This window comes from Harpegnathos saltator, unplaced genomic scaffold (assembly GCF_003227715.2).
Source record: "Harpegnathos saltator strain DR-91 unplaced genomic scaffold, Hsal_v8.6 scaffold587, whole genome shotgun sequence".
Taxonomy (NCBI): domain Eukaryota; kingdom Metazoa; phylum Arthropoda; class Insecta; order Hymenoptera; family Formicidae; genus Harpegnathos; species Harpegnathos saltator.
The window spans coordinates 775,065-789,138 of NW_020230412.1; the positions used below are offsets into that span (position 1 = coordinate 775,065).

Here is a 14,074-nt window from a genome sequence, read left to right on the forward strand (position 1 = left end):
TGTTTCAGACAAAAGTTGTGTGATTTCGAGGGGAACATAAAACAACTATGTCATTTTGTTTACAGATGGCGCCACTTTCGAGATACTCACTGATCATTACTTTTCTTAAATGGAAACTCCAATTTTTTATTACACCATCTTTTTCTACCGATTAATTTTAGCAACTTTCATCTGAAACATTTTTTTTATTTGCCTGATATTTTTTGAGGTATTTAAGGAAAACTTGATAACTTTTTCAATATTTAACTTATGATATATCTCGCTAACTATCTGTTGGAAGAAAAAGTGGTATTAGACCTTTTTCCTCTATTTGATTTTAAGAATATATTGTTACAATAGTGTACTAACTTTTGTTAACTTATCAACCTTTGGAAATTTCAAAATCATCAAATTAACAAAAGTCAAGGCGCTGTTGTAACAATATATTCTTGAGATCAAATGAAATAAAAAAGTCTGGTACCAAAGTTAATTTTTTCTTGCTGTTGCGGTTATCGGTTTTGCAGATCATCGAAAAGGAAAAATAACAATGAATTTTGCAATCTTTTTGTTACTGACTATACAGTACAAATGGCTTGATACGAGCTTCGCATACAATTACAATAATAACAGATGACGCTCGAGACGAATGAGATTGAGCGCGATCCTTCCGAGTTCAGCGAAGATTTTATTTCTTACGTTACATATTTTCAACTCGCGCGTTTTGAAAGTTAAAGAAGGAATAAAAGGATATTATAGATAAAAAAAATTTCTCCCGGCATGCGTATGTGTGTAGAAAATGAGTTTATAAATTGAGATTACCAGTTCGCCTCGTCAGTGATGGATGCGATGAGATATTCGTTCGATTATCAAGCCGATTGTGTTACGAGTATAAATTCAGAAATAAAAAAAGCATGATCGATAGCGTTCTGTATATTAAAAAAAATATATATATTTGACGGATCGCTCACCGCGATCGCGGTGCGATTCGTCAAAATCGATTTCACCGGTAATTTGTCACGGTGACGTGCCGTCCCGATATTGTATTCCGATGTAAATTCGCCCTACTGCTAATTCGATCAATTAACCGTACAGTGGGGAACGTTACACATGTATCGATGATAGATGCCCGCTGAACGTACATTCGATAGCGCACCTGGAGGTGGCCTCCTGTCGATCGAGCCGACGGAAGCATCGAGTTTCAAAGTGGTAAAAGGTTTGAAAGTTACTTTGGGCGATCTATGGACAGATCTACGTCGATGGAGCTCGCTTTGATCGATTGAGAGTGAACATGGTTACAAATCCAACTCTTTCTTTCTCTTTCTCTCTCTCTCTCTCTCTGTCTCTCTCATAACTTCTTCCTTGATTATACGGTACATCTATAAATTACATACCATTGTTTGAACCGTTTCGTATGCAGTAGCAGACAGATTGCTCTTTCTTTTATGAGTTTAGGAACTCATTGACCTATCGAGTTTAGGAACGTCTTGAAATAAACAAGAATCTCTGCTTATGAACATGCGCATTGACGAGCAGATGAACATTATGTATAAGGTGCCAAATAAGTTGAAACAGCAACAGTTATTGACACATGTATGTATATGCAAGTGGCAATTTGTGGACGTATGAAACGAATGCGTTTAACCGAAAATATCTAGTAATTCTTGGTCTAATAAACGTTCGGGTATTAATGAAGCAGCGTGTGTGTAAAGAGCTTACCTAGACTTAGAGATTATTTGAATTGAGTTTTAACTCTTGGCGCTGAAAGAACGGCGTAGCGGCCTCACATTTAAAATTTCTTGTAAAATATAGAAAAACTCTGAATCTAAAAGCAAAGGTCGAAAACATACATGATAGATATGTGTAATTATTAAATGTATGATGTGTGAATATTATTAAATCACGTATAATGTTTATGTTTATTTTACGATGACATCTTTCTTTTCACGTACGATTAACAGCGACATAGCTTTCACTGGTCCTTTTATTTATTCCTTGGTTCTTCAAAGCCGAATGAGATGTTTATATCATCAGTTCAAATTAGCCATAACTAATTTTGAAATTGGGTTGCAGCTTGAAAAGTGTCATCGTAGCGTTTTCTAAATTTTATAAGAAATTTTGGGTAGTATCGTTGCGGGTATTCTTCGGGAAGTTAATTCGACATTCAACGACAAAGAAGTTACATGCAATGCTGAAAAGAACGGAAAGTTACACGCGATGTCGCCTCCTGGACATTTTCGCATCGCGCGTATGTACGCCAAAATCTATCAAGTACAGTGATTCGCGTTAATAAGCCGATAGATGTTAATCGAATGTCCGTTGCAACGTGTAACGGTCGGGAATCCATTTACGAGGCGGCGTTTCGTCGATATTCGATTTAACGATACGGTTCGACGCATTCGTTCGGAGGGCGTCGTATTAGTTACCATTATCGAAACAACCAACTAGGATGACAGCCATTAAAACCACGGGCCAGCTGCTTCCCTTCGTGGAGTTCCCTCATGGTTTGGAAGACCCCACGATGCATCGTGCATTATAATTAACCGTACAGGGACCTCGCCGTGCCACCCCCGTATTCGTGATCGTACCGACCTACGTATAAGCACGAGCGAGCTGCCCACCTACATCGAAAAAAAAATCGAGTAAAAAAGAACCAAGTCTCAGGGTTGCGCACATCTTGTTACGTAAACTGCAATCGAGTCAAATTGAAGAGAAATTGAGTCGGATCGATAATCTGACGTAGGAATCGAAGTTGCGACAAAATTGAATCAATGATATGAAGTTAACGAAACTGAAAAATATATAAAATTGTACACAAAACTGTAACACATAAAACTGTAATACATAAAACTGCAACACATAAAAATATATAAATTGATATGATACCGATATTTTTTCAGCTGCTAAGAGGTTCATCTAACCGCACGATAGGAATGCTTCTATTTTTGGCGGAAAGTTACGTAAACTAGAAAATCAACTACATTGAAAATAATCTGATGTCGGAATATGTGAACTGCAAAAATTTAGTCAACGATATAAAATTGACAAAAATTGAAAATCGTACTTGTATGATACACATATTTTTTCAATTACTAAGAGGTTTATCTAACTGCACAATACGAGTGATTCTATTTTTGGTGGAAGGTTAGGTAAATCAGGTAGTCGTATATATTGAAAAAATCAACTAAAAATATCAAGTCTCATGGTTATGTATATTTTATTGCGCAAACTGCAGTCGAGTCGAATTAAAGAGAAATCGAGTTAGATCAACTATCTAACTATCTAGGAATTTAAATTACAAAATTTAAAAGCATGTTTATATGTATTATGCAGATATTTTAATAACCGTCAAAAGGTTTATCAAACTGCATAATGCGATTGATTGTATTTCTGGTAGAAGGTTAAATAAACTAGACGATAAATAGGAAATTCGCGCGTCAGACATGCGTGTTGTGTATTGAAATGTATTGGGAATGTATTGAAATAATTTTATGCTTGCTTCGTTAAATCAAAGAGAGAGAGAGAGAGAGAGAGAGAGAGAGAGAGAGAGAGAGAGTATTAATAAAACCGCTTTTTTGTCGATATCGAATTTTCTGAAAAATTATGTTTATCTATTAGTTGAAACTCTGAATATTTCAGAAAAATTAAGTTTTCTTAAACTACGTAATGTTTTGTTGTGTCGGAAGATGCACTCATCACGTCTTATACCGAATAATCCATTAATTTCATTGCTTTTTCTTTTATTGTTTAAGAAGAGAAGAAGAACAATCAGAACATATTTGTAATACATAAAACACATGTTTTTATATCATTTATAAAAAGGCTTATGAAATATATTTTTGATTTATTTTATGCAGTTTCACATTAATTTTTGTTTTCTCTTTTTTATGACAAACATAATTACTAACTGTAACACATGAGAGCACATTGCAAGCTTTTTTCTAAAACATTGCGTTGTCTAGAAAAAATAAAAGTAAGTAAAAAAGAAAATTTTGGCGTACAAAGGATTCAAGGGTTAAACTACTAGACTAACATACTTTTTAAAGGATTTGAGATTTTTGAATAGACAGAAAACGGCTGTGTTGAACTTCCTATTTTGAGCTTATTTGTTGACACAAACAAAAGATTTACAAAGTCTTTAAAATTTCATTGAAAAAATCAGGGCAATTAATTCACCTATATAATCCTGAAGTTGAGTTCGTTTAATCAAGGGGTTCAATCAACTGAATTCAAGTCGAGACGTTTAAAGTCATTTTTTGTTTTTAACATTGAACTTCATTGAAAGTTTTAATATTTATTTTAAGTTAACAGCGTGTGTGTATAAATGTAAAAACTTTATTGAAGGTTAAAGATTAGTTCAAAAAGTTTTACATAGATTAATTCAAAAGTTTTAGATAAGAGCAGAGAAAAAGATTTAAACATTTTAATGCATTTTTTGAGTGAAGTTAAATTTTCTTATTGAATATCGTTTTAAAATGTATAAAAAAAGTGTTCGCACCTTTTTATGTCAGACGTATTCTAACTGCTGTAAAAAATGTAGCTGCATTGTGCTTCTTTATTGTGCTTCTTTAAAGCTGCATCTTTCAAAATTGTTTTCTTGTGTTTCCTAATAAATGGCACATTGTTTACGTAATAATAAGATAGATCAGGCAGATTTCAATGCTACAGTGATGTCGCACGTGGGTGCACGGCAACCACGAGTTTCCATGTTACCCTGCACTTTACCCCCATGTGCGTATCGCGATTACCATGGCACGCGTCCAGGTGGATGTTACAGAATGTCCGTTACAAAACGCGATTCGTGCTGCTCAGCTGCCTAATTTTCGATGATTCCGACTCGGTTTCCACGTGTCGATGAACCGCCAGATAATGTCGACTCGCCTGTCGCTTCCTAACGTTCGCGTAACGTATCATTAATTTAAATGGCCCAATATACGATGAGCCAAATAGGACGAATTTTGTGGCAATATGTAATGCCGATGCAAAGTGGCTGTCGCTTCAATCAATCGGCGTTTGGATGTCCGCTCATTGAATTAATTTTATATTATTTATCGAATTAATTGAGAGGAGAGAAGAAGGGGAGAGAGAGAGAGAGAGAGAGAGAGAGAGAGAGAGAGGAAAAGGGAAGGGAACATATGTGATATTATATAAACACTAAAAGCCTGCGTTCCGCTGTTCGTTCAATTATGAAATACCAAATGAATTACAGAGGAAGAGAAATATGTAGGATACATGGATCACATAATTGTTCTTATTAAGCTGTAAGAGGAAAGGAGAGAGAGAAAAGAGAGAACATTAAGGAATAGCATAGGAGGAAGCAGAAAAGACAAATAAGATCATAATTATAACGTATTAGTTTATGCGGGACAATTTGTATAAGTTTTTATGCATTTTGAAACGCAGCCAACGTCCAACGAAAGAATTTATTTCGGAATAATTTTTGTATGATAGGTTTTCTCGTTGAGAAGAAAAGGTATTCAAATCAGTTTTGCAAACCAGTGTACACGAACCGGCACACAATAACCTTGACATCTAGTGACGTCATATTAACTAGTAGCAGTCATCGAAACATTCGCATCGCATCGACGGTTCGTCCATCAAGTGATCATTCAAGCAGGGAACGAAAATAATAACTTGTTTTTGAGAAATTCCTAGATGTATTTTCTCATAGGATGTCAAATGCATTCCGAAATGTATTGAAAAGAAAGTATATCAATCTTTATGTCTACAATTGTACGTTAAGCTTCAATAATTTTCATATTTACCAGCAAGATATACTAATAAAATAATGAAAAAAGAATAATGAAAAAAGAATAATTGAAATTCACTCTTAATCGCTCCCATGTCTAAATGTAATATAATATTTATCGTCGAATTGATAATTTTTAACCAAAGAATATCGACAAATATTATTGATTTTTTATTGATTCAACAGCCATAATATACACTCTTAGACACAACAAGACGATTAGAAAAACTAATGAGTTTGGACCTAGGGAATATTCCGATGTGTTTTGGAACTTTTGTTTTCGATACAGTTCGGGATGCAATCGATGTTCAATGAGAGAACATATCTTTGTATGTTTCTGACTATAAGATACAACTTTAACATAAAAAACTACAATAATAGATTATTGATTTGACGCACCATGTTTTTTTTAAATAATCAATCAATAATAAGCAACGATACCAATAATACGTACGATTAGAAAATCTCGATAACCTAACCTAGTCGACACATTAAAGTTACTCCGCCGGTCGATGTGCGATAAAGGTGAGAAATAAAAGCAACACAGATATGAATGAAAGCACGATAGTTTATTATTCGTTAAATTACTAAATGACTAGAAGAGTTTCTTAATCCTAAACCGATATAGGAATTTCTCCTGTCTCTCGCGTAACGAGAGTGCGGAGCTGCGAGTTGGCGTTTTATAATCGGTAGTCTTTGGAGGTGCTGCATCGCCGCTTCTTCCAGGAAGCGACCGTTTCAGGCTTTCGATGGACTATTCTTGCTGATAAGGAATCTCTAACAGACGCGACGCGAAATCCGTCAGAAGCTGTCAACACGACGGTGAATCGCGAGTGCTCGGGCTGTCGAGGGGAGCGAGAACTCCAACCCGAGCGCGTTCCAAGTCGAGACGATGATTCATCGATCGTAAAAAACGACCATTTCAGGCGGAAATGGCGATTATACTACGATAGTGAGTCCATCTAGACCTCCATAAGTCTAAACATAATTCGAATTATTTACAGAATTCAATTAATATACCTCGATCGCGCGATTAACTATAAGAGGAATTACCTCAACAACTCGATGATAATAACGCTCGGAAATGGCGAGGGAATAAATATGTAAGTTCTGGTAGCATAGATAAAGTCTGATGTACATAAGCGACCGTTAAAGATGCATGTTTCACTTCGACGCCATCGTCTTCTTCGGCGACATTATCTTCTTCGGCGACATCGTCTTCGCCGCCGATGCGATCGCCGTCATTGTAGATGTCTTCGGCGCCTTCGACGACTCCACATTCTGTTGCTTCGACACGTCCACCGAAGACGTCAAAGGTTTTTTGCTCACGTCGCACATCTTTCGAGCTCGCCAGTACTCTGCAACAGGAAAAGCAACGGGAATATATAAATAACGCGTTTCTTGGTCGTCAGGATTGCGACAATCCTAGCAGATGTTTAGAATGTTTGACTGATCGGACAACTCGAACGATTGAAACAGCTTGTTTTCATGGAATAGTTGTCTTCGAAAGAGTTTTGTGCTTGTACATTTACCAAAATTCTAAATTTTACTCCTTAAGTTTCCGATTTAGTTGCACAAGTGGTTACTTAAAAAAACACATATGTGTACATATAAAAAATACCTATCGTTATATATATTAGTAAATTGTTAGAAAAACCAACCAAATAGTAAGCATGTCGTGATAAGAAACATAACGATATAATATGACAAGAATATGATAAGCTATCTACTCGCTTCACCCGATGCGTGCATTGTACGGTGCAACCGTGTATATTAAGCTTCAACGAAGCCTCTTAACATTACTTACATTACTATTCATTAAGCCGAGACTCATTACCCCTTCAAGTCTTTTTCAATTATTCCCATCTCGTGCCCGGATAGAATACGATACGATATGGCACGATATAGTATATGACGTTTATACGACGTGATATAATACGATGTATGATATGGTACTGAATATAATATGAAACGATATGATGACACGTCAAGTATTCAAAATGGCAGATTAGCCGTACAAGCTCGCCAGTCTTTCTAATTGTTTGCATTGTGTCTGGATGTGCGTATACACTGTGTCTGTTGATTACTCGACTCGTCTGTCATTTTGATAATTTGACACGTCACACCATACATTGTACGGGAGCAATCAGAAGGACTAGCAGGTATTGCCTCAGCAAATGCTGAAGCTTTATTGAAGCTCAGTGCGCTTGAGGCCGTGAATTGCGTGAAAGTAACGAGAACGTTCCCTCGTGCTTCAGCGGCGACTCACGAGATTGAACAGAGTCACCGAGGTCATCTCGTTACGACGCTGCGTAACCTGTATGAGAGCATCTCGCGGGAGCAGCGTGAAATTTCCACACAAAGACTACACACGGACGCAACATCGTCTTAAGGGCACCCTACTTTCGATCAGGTAGCCATCTGAGCGCTCTACCCTCGTTTCCTTTTATATTCCGTCTTTTTCTCCCTTTTTTCTTTCTTCGCCGACTGACAGGTGCGATCTAACGTTCGCCGTACCGGTTTGGCGAAATCTCCTCGTGTCTACGAGCTTCGATAGAAATACGGAAAGATGTATGTGCGCGTGCTCGTCCGCGAGAGACAAGGTTTTAACACGTCGGATTGGCTCTGCGTAAACACTGCTCAGGGTACTTTGGTGTTTCTCTCAAACAGATTTTCCTTCCCTTCCGTTTGCGACGCAGTTTTACGGTCGCAGGGTGGATCTCATCGGGTGGATTACCGCGCCCGAAATTATCCTTGTAAACACAACTCTCCTCTACTGGCTTGAGAGAGCTTGACAGAGAAGGAGGGGGGGGGGAAGGTGGTCCAAGTGCCGAAAAATGGCGTATCGCGTTGCTCTGACTTGATAACAAAAACAGGCCAAAGAGAGGGAGAGAAAAGCGACGAGAAAAAATCCACGAAACGGCCATATGTCGAGGACACGATCCTTTCTCTACGTTTCTCTCTTCTTAGTATCGGTTCGCCATATGGCGCGCGAAACCAAACTCTTCCTCGACCGGCGCTCCTCTTTCTCCCGCTCTTCCTTTTCTCCTCTTTTCTCTCCTCCTCGCACCTTTTTCCCGGAGCACAAGTCGCGTTCGCGATTTCGCTCGCCGACATCTGCTTCCACGTGCATCGACGTGCCGCGAGGCAGATCCTAGACGTGCGTCCTGGAAGGCGTCCCGAACGCCTACCTGTCCATATGTCCCTCCGGCGGGACTGAGCCCTGGAAATTCCTCTTTGTTTGCGGATCCGAGCGCGGCACTCCCGCGTCTATGGCGCGTTTTCATCCGGGCTAAGAAGAATGTCCCGCGGACCAGTGTTCGAGGCGTCCCCGATTTTTCGGGAAAGCCGTACCACGCGAGCACTTTAATTCGTGATCGAGGGTGGCTTTTGTCGATCTCTCGTCGTCGTTGGGACCCGGAGAACCGTGGGTCGTATTCTACTACCATCATGACGCGGGAAATAATGTGCTGCGACTGCTCTTCGTTTTCGCGATAGGATCTGTGCGCGTCTGTATATTTTCCTCGGCTCGGTTGTACGAGAAAAGGATGCTTTTTTTTCTGCCCAATCGTTGCCACGAAAGATGGAAGTTCAAACTGTCCTTCCAATGAGGGACGTGTCGATCTTGTGTAGGGACGTAACGCTCGCTTTAGCCTCACATCAGCTGCTTCGACGAAGTCTTAAAGGGAAGATGCTGATAAGAGAAGACGTCGTCGATGGTTGCTTTGTGTCAATGAGCACCGACGACATCCAAGGTCCGTAAATAGAGGAACGGAACAAAGTTAGGTCCTCTCACGGCCGCCATTTTGGAGAATCTGTGTTGGTGTACGTGATACTATGTGTAATATTATGGTTTAGTTGTGTGAATGAACAGAGTAATCAAAACATAGTTTAAGATGTAATCAGAAATAATCAAAACATAGTTTAAACATATCCCAAAATACCAGTGAGAATTTTCAGAAGAAAAACAATTACAATGCCGACTGTAGTATAAAAAGTTCCAAAAAACGAAAATAATTTTTGACCTGACGGTATGTGGTTAATCAGCTGAGCCACGATCGCCGCCATTTTCGAGCCAAACCGTGTGAAGTAGATGAAAGGATCTAACTTTGTTCCGTTCCTCTATTGACGACACCTTGCTTCTCAGTTCATTAGATGAGCGAGTGAGACGCATTTCGCCAGTCCTTCGCCGCCATCTCTAGACTACTTGCACTGAGAGCGCAGCTTATCCCAGCAGGTGGTGCGTGACCTTCGTAAGGTCTCGTGGCACGGTATCGCGTGTTCGCGAGTCTGATTTAATCGTGGGAAGAGAGACACTAGTCGTCATGGGCCCGTAGGAAGGGCTAACAGGTGTCGGTGGAAAAAGACCTGGTTGAGCCGCACTACGTCGTACCGCTTCGTTGAATTTTCGAGGGTCTCGTGTTGTCGCGTCCCTGCTCAAGGAGTCACGTTGTAGAAAATTATCAGGACGGATTATAGGCATGGGATCGCGGCTGAGGAGCTTGAAAAAAGTAAGTTTTCGGTACCCTTCGGTACGATGACCGAGTTCGAATGAACGAGGAACTGTTCCAGTTGCGCGTGCACTACAGTGAATAAGAATCAACCGATCAAAGATAGTAGTTGGGTTAGGTTAGATTGGGGCAGGTTCGACTAATTTAATCGGTTTATGTCCAGTTGGTACATATGCGATCGCGAACATAAAGAATTGATACACTTTTTGTTCGATGCACTTCGAAACGCAGCCAATGGAAAAGCTTATTTTCAAGAAATTCTTCGGCTCGTTCGCTTTGGACGATATTTCATGCTGAAAGGGTCATTCTATTTTCTTTCGATACATGCAATGAATATTAATAAAGATAAAATAATGTAATCGGCGTGAAAACGTCCCAAGCGAACGCAGTTTCAAAGATTGGATTCCCATATTAAATGTTTAAACATTGTGTTCTGAAATGCGTCAAAAACGTGTCCGAATTTGTACACTGCGGTCATAAACGTCGACGTACGTTTCTTTCGATGTATTTCGGCGCACAGTCGACGTCCAATGGACAAATTAGTTTTCGAGAATTCTCGGATGAGTTTCCTCATTGATTGTTAGATGTGTGTTCCGAAATGCACCGAAAAAAAGGGTGCGCATCAACATTCGCGGCCGCGACTGTATACAAGTAGAAAGGTTTGCACACTTTTTCATTCGATACACAAATTTATTCTCTGTAGATCACTCGGAAGCGCATTCTGTTATCGGCCGTGTTTCGAAATGCATCGAGAAGATACTCAAGCTTTTAAGTGATGCAACACACTCTGTCGCGACATCTCGCCGATCGTTTTCGAGTCAACGAGATTCTAATTCTACCTTCAACGAAAATCGTCATTCCAGTGTCTCGCATGCGAGAACATGCAAAATATTGCACACCTTGGTCGAAAAAATATGTCCATTGTGCGCAATGCTCCATGCGACAATCGAGCGAGCAGTCACACACGGCTATGTCAGAGCCGAAGAATCCAAGGAATGCGATCGCGAGTTCGTCTTACTCCTTAGAATTTAGGGCCCTTTCGATGACTCACGACGAGACCCTTCAGGTACTTCGCGCCGCTCGCCACGAAAGTATGATTCACGAGAGTGATTCACTTTTAATCGTAGCCTTCGACGCCAGCGCGTCGTTGCACCCCGCGCAAACCCAGCAAGCAGACTTTCTCACGATCATACGCCATGCGTTCCTCTCTTTATCTGTCTTCTCTCTCGCTCCCGTGATAACACGAGCACTTTCTTCCGCATGTACATTTGGTCGCCGGTTGGTACGAGCCAGTCGATACTTTCCCGAGCATGATGCAACTGCCGAAAGTTGGATCAGAATAGTAATCGAGGTTAGTAGAACTGTTTCTAAATTGGAATTTGGTTCTTCAAAGATATAAATTGCGCATATGGCGTGGAAGGATAATCGATCGAGGCGAAATGTTGGTACATATTTTTCGGCTACAAAATTTTAAAGCAACTTTTATCATAAGATCGTCCTCGTGTGTGTATACACGTATATATTCTTCGAATTTGCATTGTATTTTCGTTGCATCCGCTTCAACTGCCGTCTATTGAAGCGCATTCGAGTGGGGCAGACCGGATGATGCTAGCCATATGTTTCGTTTGTATATTCACCATAGGAGAAACAGTGAGAAAAGAATCGCAAAATATTTCTCCTGGGACTCAAGTATTTTCCCCTCGCCCTGAGAGAAACGTTTCACGACACTTTCCCCACTGTTTCTCCAACAATAAATACGTAAGCGAAACACACAGCTAACAGGACCCAGGGGTCAATTTGACCTGGTCCCTATTCGACAGGCTCGACCACAAAGACACGCACAACGTTAAGAACCGGGAAATTACGCAGCGAACGATTATCCGACCGAGATGGTCTCGCTGACAAGCAGATCTTTGGCCAAGAGGAGTCTATTGGAAATAGCCGCGAGAAACCGTCATTGCGGAAACGAGGTGTCATTAGTAGAGAAAGGAAACGCCGAGAGTCCGCCGGCCAAGGTTTGGCCACGTGAACTCTCGTGGACGAGCGGCGCGACGCGTGCTTCTGGCGCAAGAACGATAGCCCAGCGGGACGGGCAGGTCGCTGGAAAGAGCGCGTAAGACAAGAAGCCGAGAACACTCAGGCAAGGAACGAGCCGCGCAGACGAGGAAGCAGGGGTGAAGACGGAAGAGAGGGACGGGCTTAGAATAAGAAAACAGGTCGGAGCCACGCGACCAGGCCGCGCGCCCAACTTCCCCCTCCACGAGCGGGGCCGCGGCTTTCCCGCCAAAAACCGCGCGCAACGCCGCGAGAGAGCGGCGCGGCGGATCCGCACTCCCACCTCGCGGTCGCGGCTACTCCGATGGCGCAAAAGTTCGCGTATCGATATCGCGCCACAGCTAATCTTCGACGTTGGACCTCTCTCCTCGATCTCTTAGTTACCGCGCCGGCCAGTCGAGACCTGAATCGCTCGACCGTCCGCGGCGAGGACAGCCTATCGTTGCATAATTCGTTTCCCGTCTCCTGCGAACATCACGTTGCTATGCCATATTGAGTTATGTGTAAGAGGTATTTTTAGACCGGACGCACGAGCGTCAAAGCCGAGAAAACGCCGCCGGCCGACCGGCCGAAAGACGTCGCGCGGGTATGTCCCTTTCCCACGGAGTGCTCGAAAATGCGCTCGCGCGGCGGCAGAAAATTTCCGAACGGGCGTCGCGCGTGACTCATCTTGCCTCATGCATATTCCGCGGTCGCGTAACGTCTCGATTGAATTCGCGCGCGCGCGCGCGCGCGCGAACACGAGCGCGCCCAATATCGCCGATACATCGAGGAGGTGCGCTCCGCCGACACTTGGCGCGGAAAAAAAATGTTGCTCACCGTGAATGCTGGTCTGCCTTGAATACGGATTACTATTCCGTTTTTTGTTGCACGCTGGCTCGCTCCTCTCGTTGGTCCGTCTCTGATAATTGTTCTCCTTATCTTCGGCGCAGGGATCCACTCCCCATCGCTTGGCGAACTTGCTCCTCTCCTCGTCCAACGCCTCCTGGAGCAGCTCGATGGTCTCGCGGGAGCTCGGCCGGCCGAACAAGCAGCGTGGTACTCGCGAGGCCATGGTCGTGTTGGGCAACACCGTAACGTAGACTTCGCAGCAGATCGAAGCTACCAGCATTTCGAGAACCTCTGTGGCGTTTTCCAGCGGGTGCGTGTGGTCGAGTCAAGCGAGAACGGATTTTCCCGTGCGAGTCCTTATCGATCCCGACAATTGCCGCCGCTTTCCCGCGCAAAGTGCACGCGCTCGGCTGGGCGCGACAGGTACGACGCGCCTTCGCGTACTTCGCTCGATTCTGCCCGTTTCTGCCCGCCGACGGCTGCCGCAGGTCCGGTAGATTCGCCAGCCGCGCGAATTCGCTCGATCCCGTCGACTTCTCTGTGATGATTCCTCCCGAACGCTCGACGACCGCTCTCCGCAACGTCACGCACCTACCTCTCGAAATCGGGCGGACGACCGGCGCAGTCCTCACCGTTTCACGGCCAAACTCGTTCTACTCGGAACCTTCCGGACGGCGAAACCAGCTCGTTCACGTTGTCCGTTTAAGCGGAGCCACGAGGTCCGGTGGCTCCCACCACCAGTCGCGGCAGTTCAAATCTGATTGGTGCGCAGAGCGAACTGCGCGGCAAAAATGGCGCGAGTTTTTCTTCGCGTCGTCCTTGTCGCGTACGCGGCCACCGAACGCCGTCCGTTTCCGTTCCTTTGAACGCGCGCGCGTGCGCGCTCCACGTGTCCCCCCACCACCTTGTCCTCGTTCGCTCGAGAGCGTCCAACGGATTATGCTAAGCGATC

At 42.7% G+C, this 14,074-nt stretch overlaps 1 protein-coding gene across 2 annotated transcripts; it reads right to left on the bottom strand.

Annotated features, from left to right (window-relative positions):
* Positions 1-6,275: 6,275 nt before the first annotated feature.
* LOC105186953 (uncharacterized) lies at positions 6,276-13,786 on the bottom strand. Of its 2 annotated transcripts, XR_003113711.1 has the most exons (3): positions 13,111-13,786; positions 6,779-7,083; positions 6,276-6,703 (listed from the first exon to the last, which is right to left on the bottom strand). XR_003113711.1 is itself a non-coding variant. In XM_011147492.3 (2 exons), the coding sequence occupies exons 1-2, from the start codon at positions 13,400-13,402 to the stop codon at positions 6,890-6,892; spliced, it is 486 nt and encodes a 161-aa protein (XP_011145794.1). In that variant the 5' UTR covers positions 13,403-13,786; the 3' UTR covers positions 6,276-6,889. The 2 variants fall into 2 exon arrangements, 1 of the variants encoding a protein (XP_011145794.1); XM_011147492.3 differs by having other exon boundaries at positions 6,276-7,083.
* Positions 13,787-14,074: the final 288 nt, after the last annotated feature.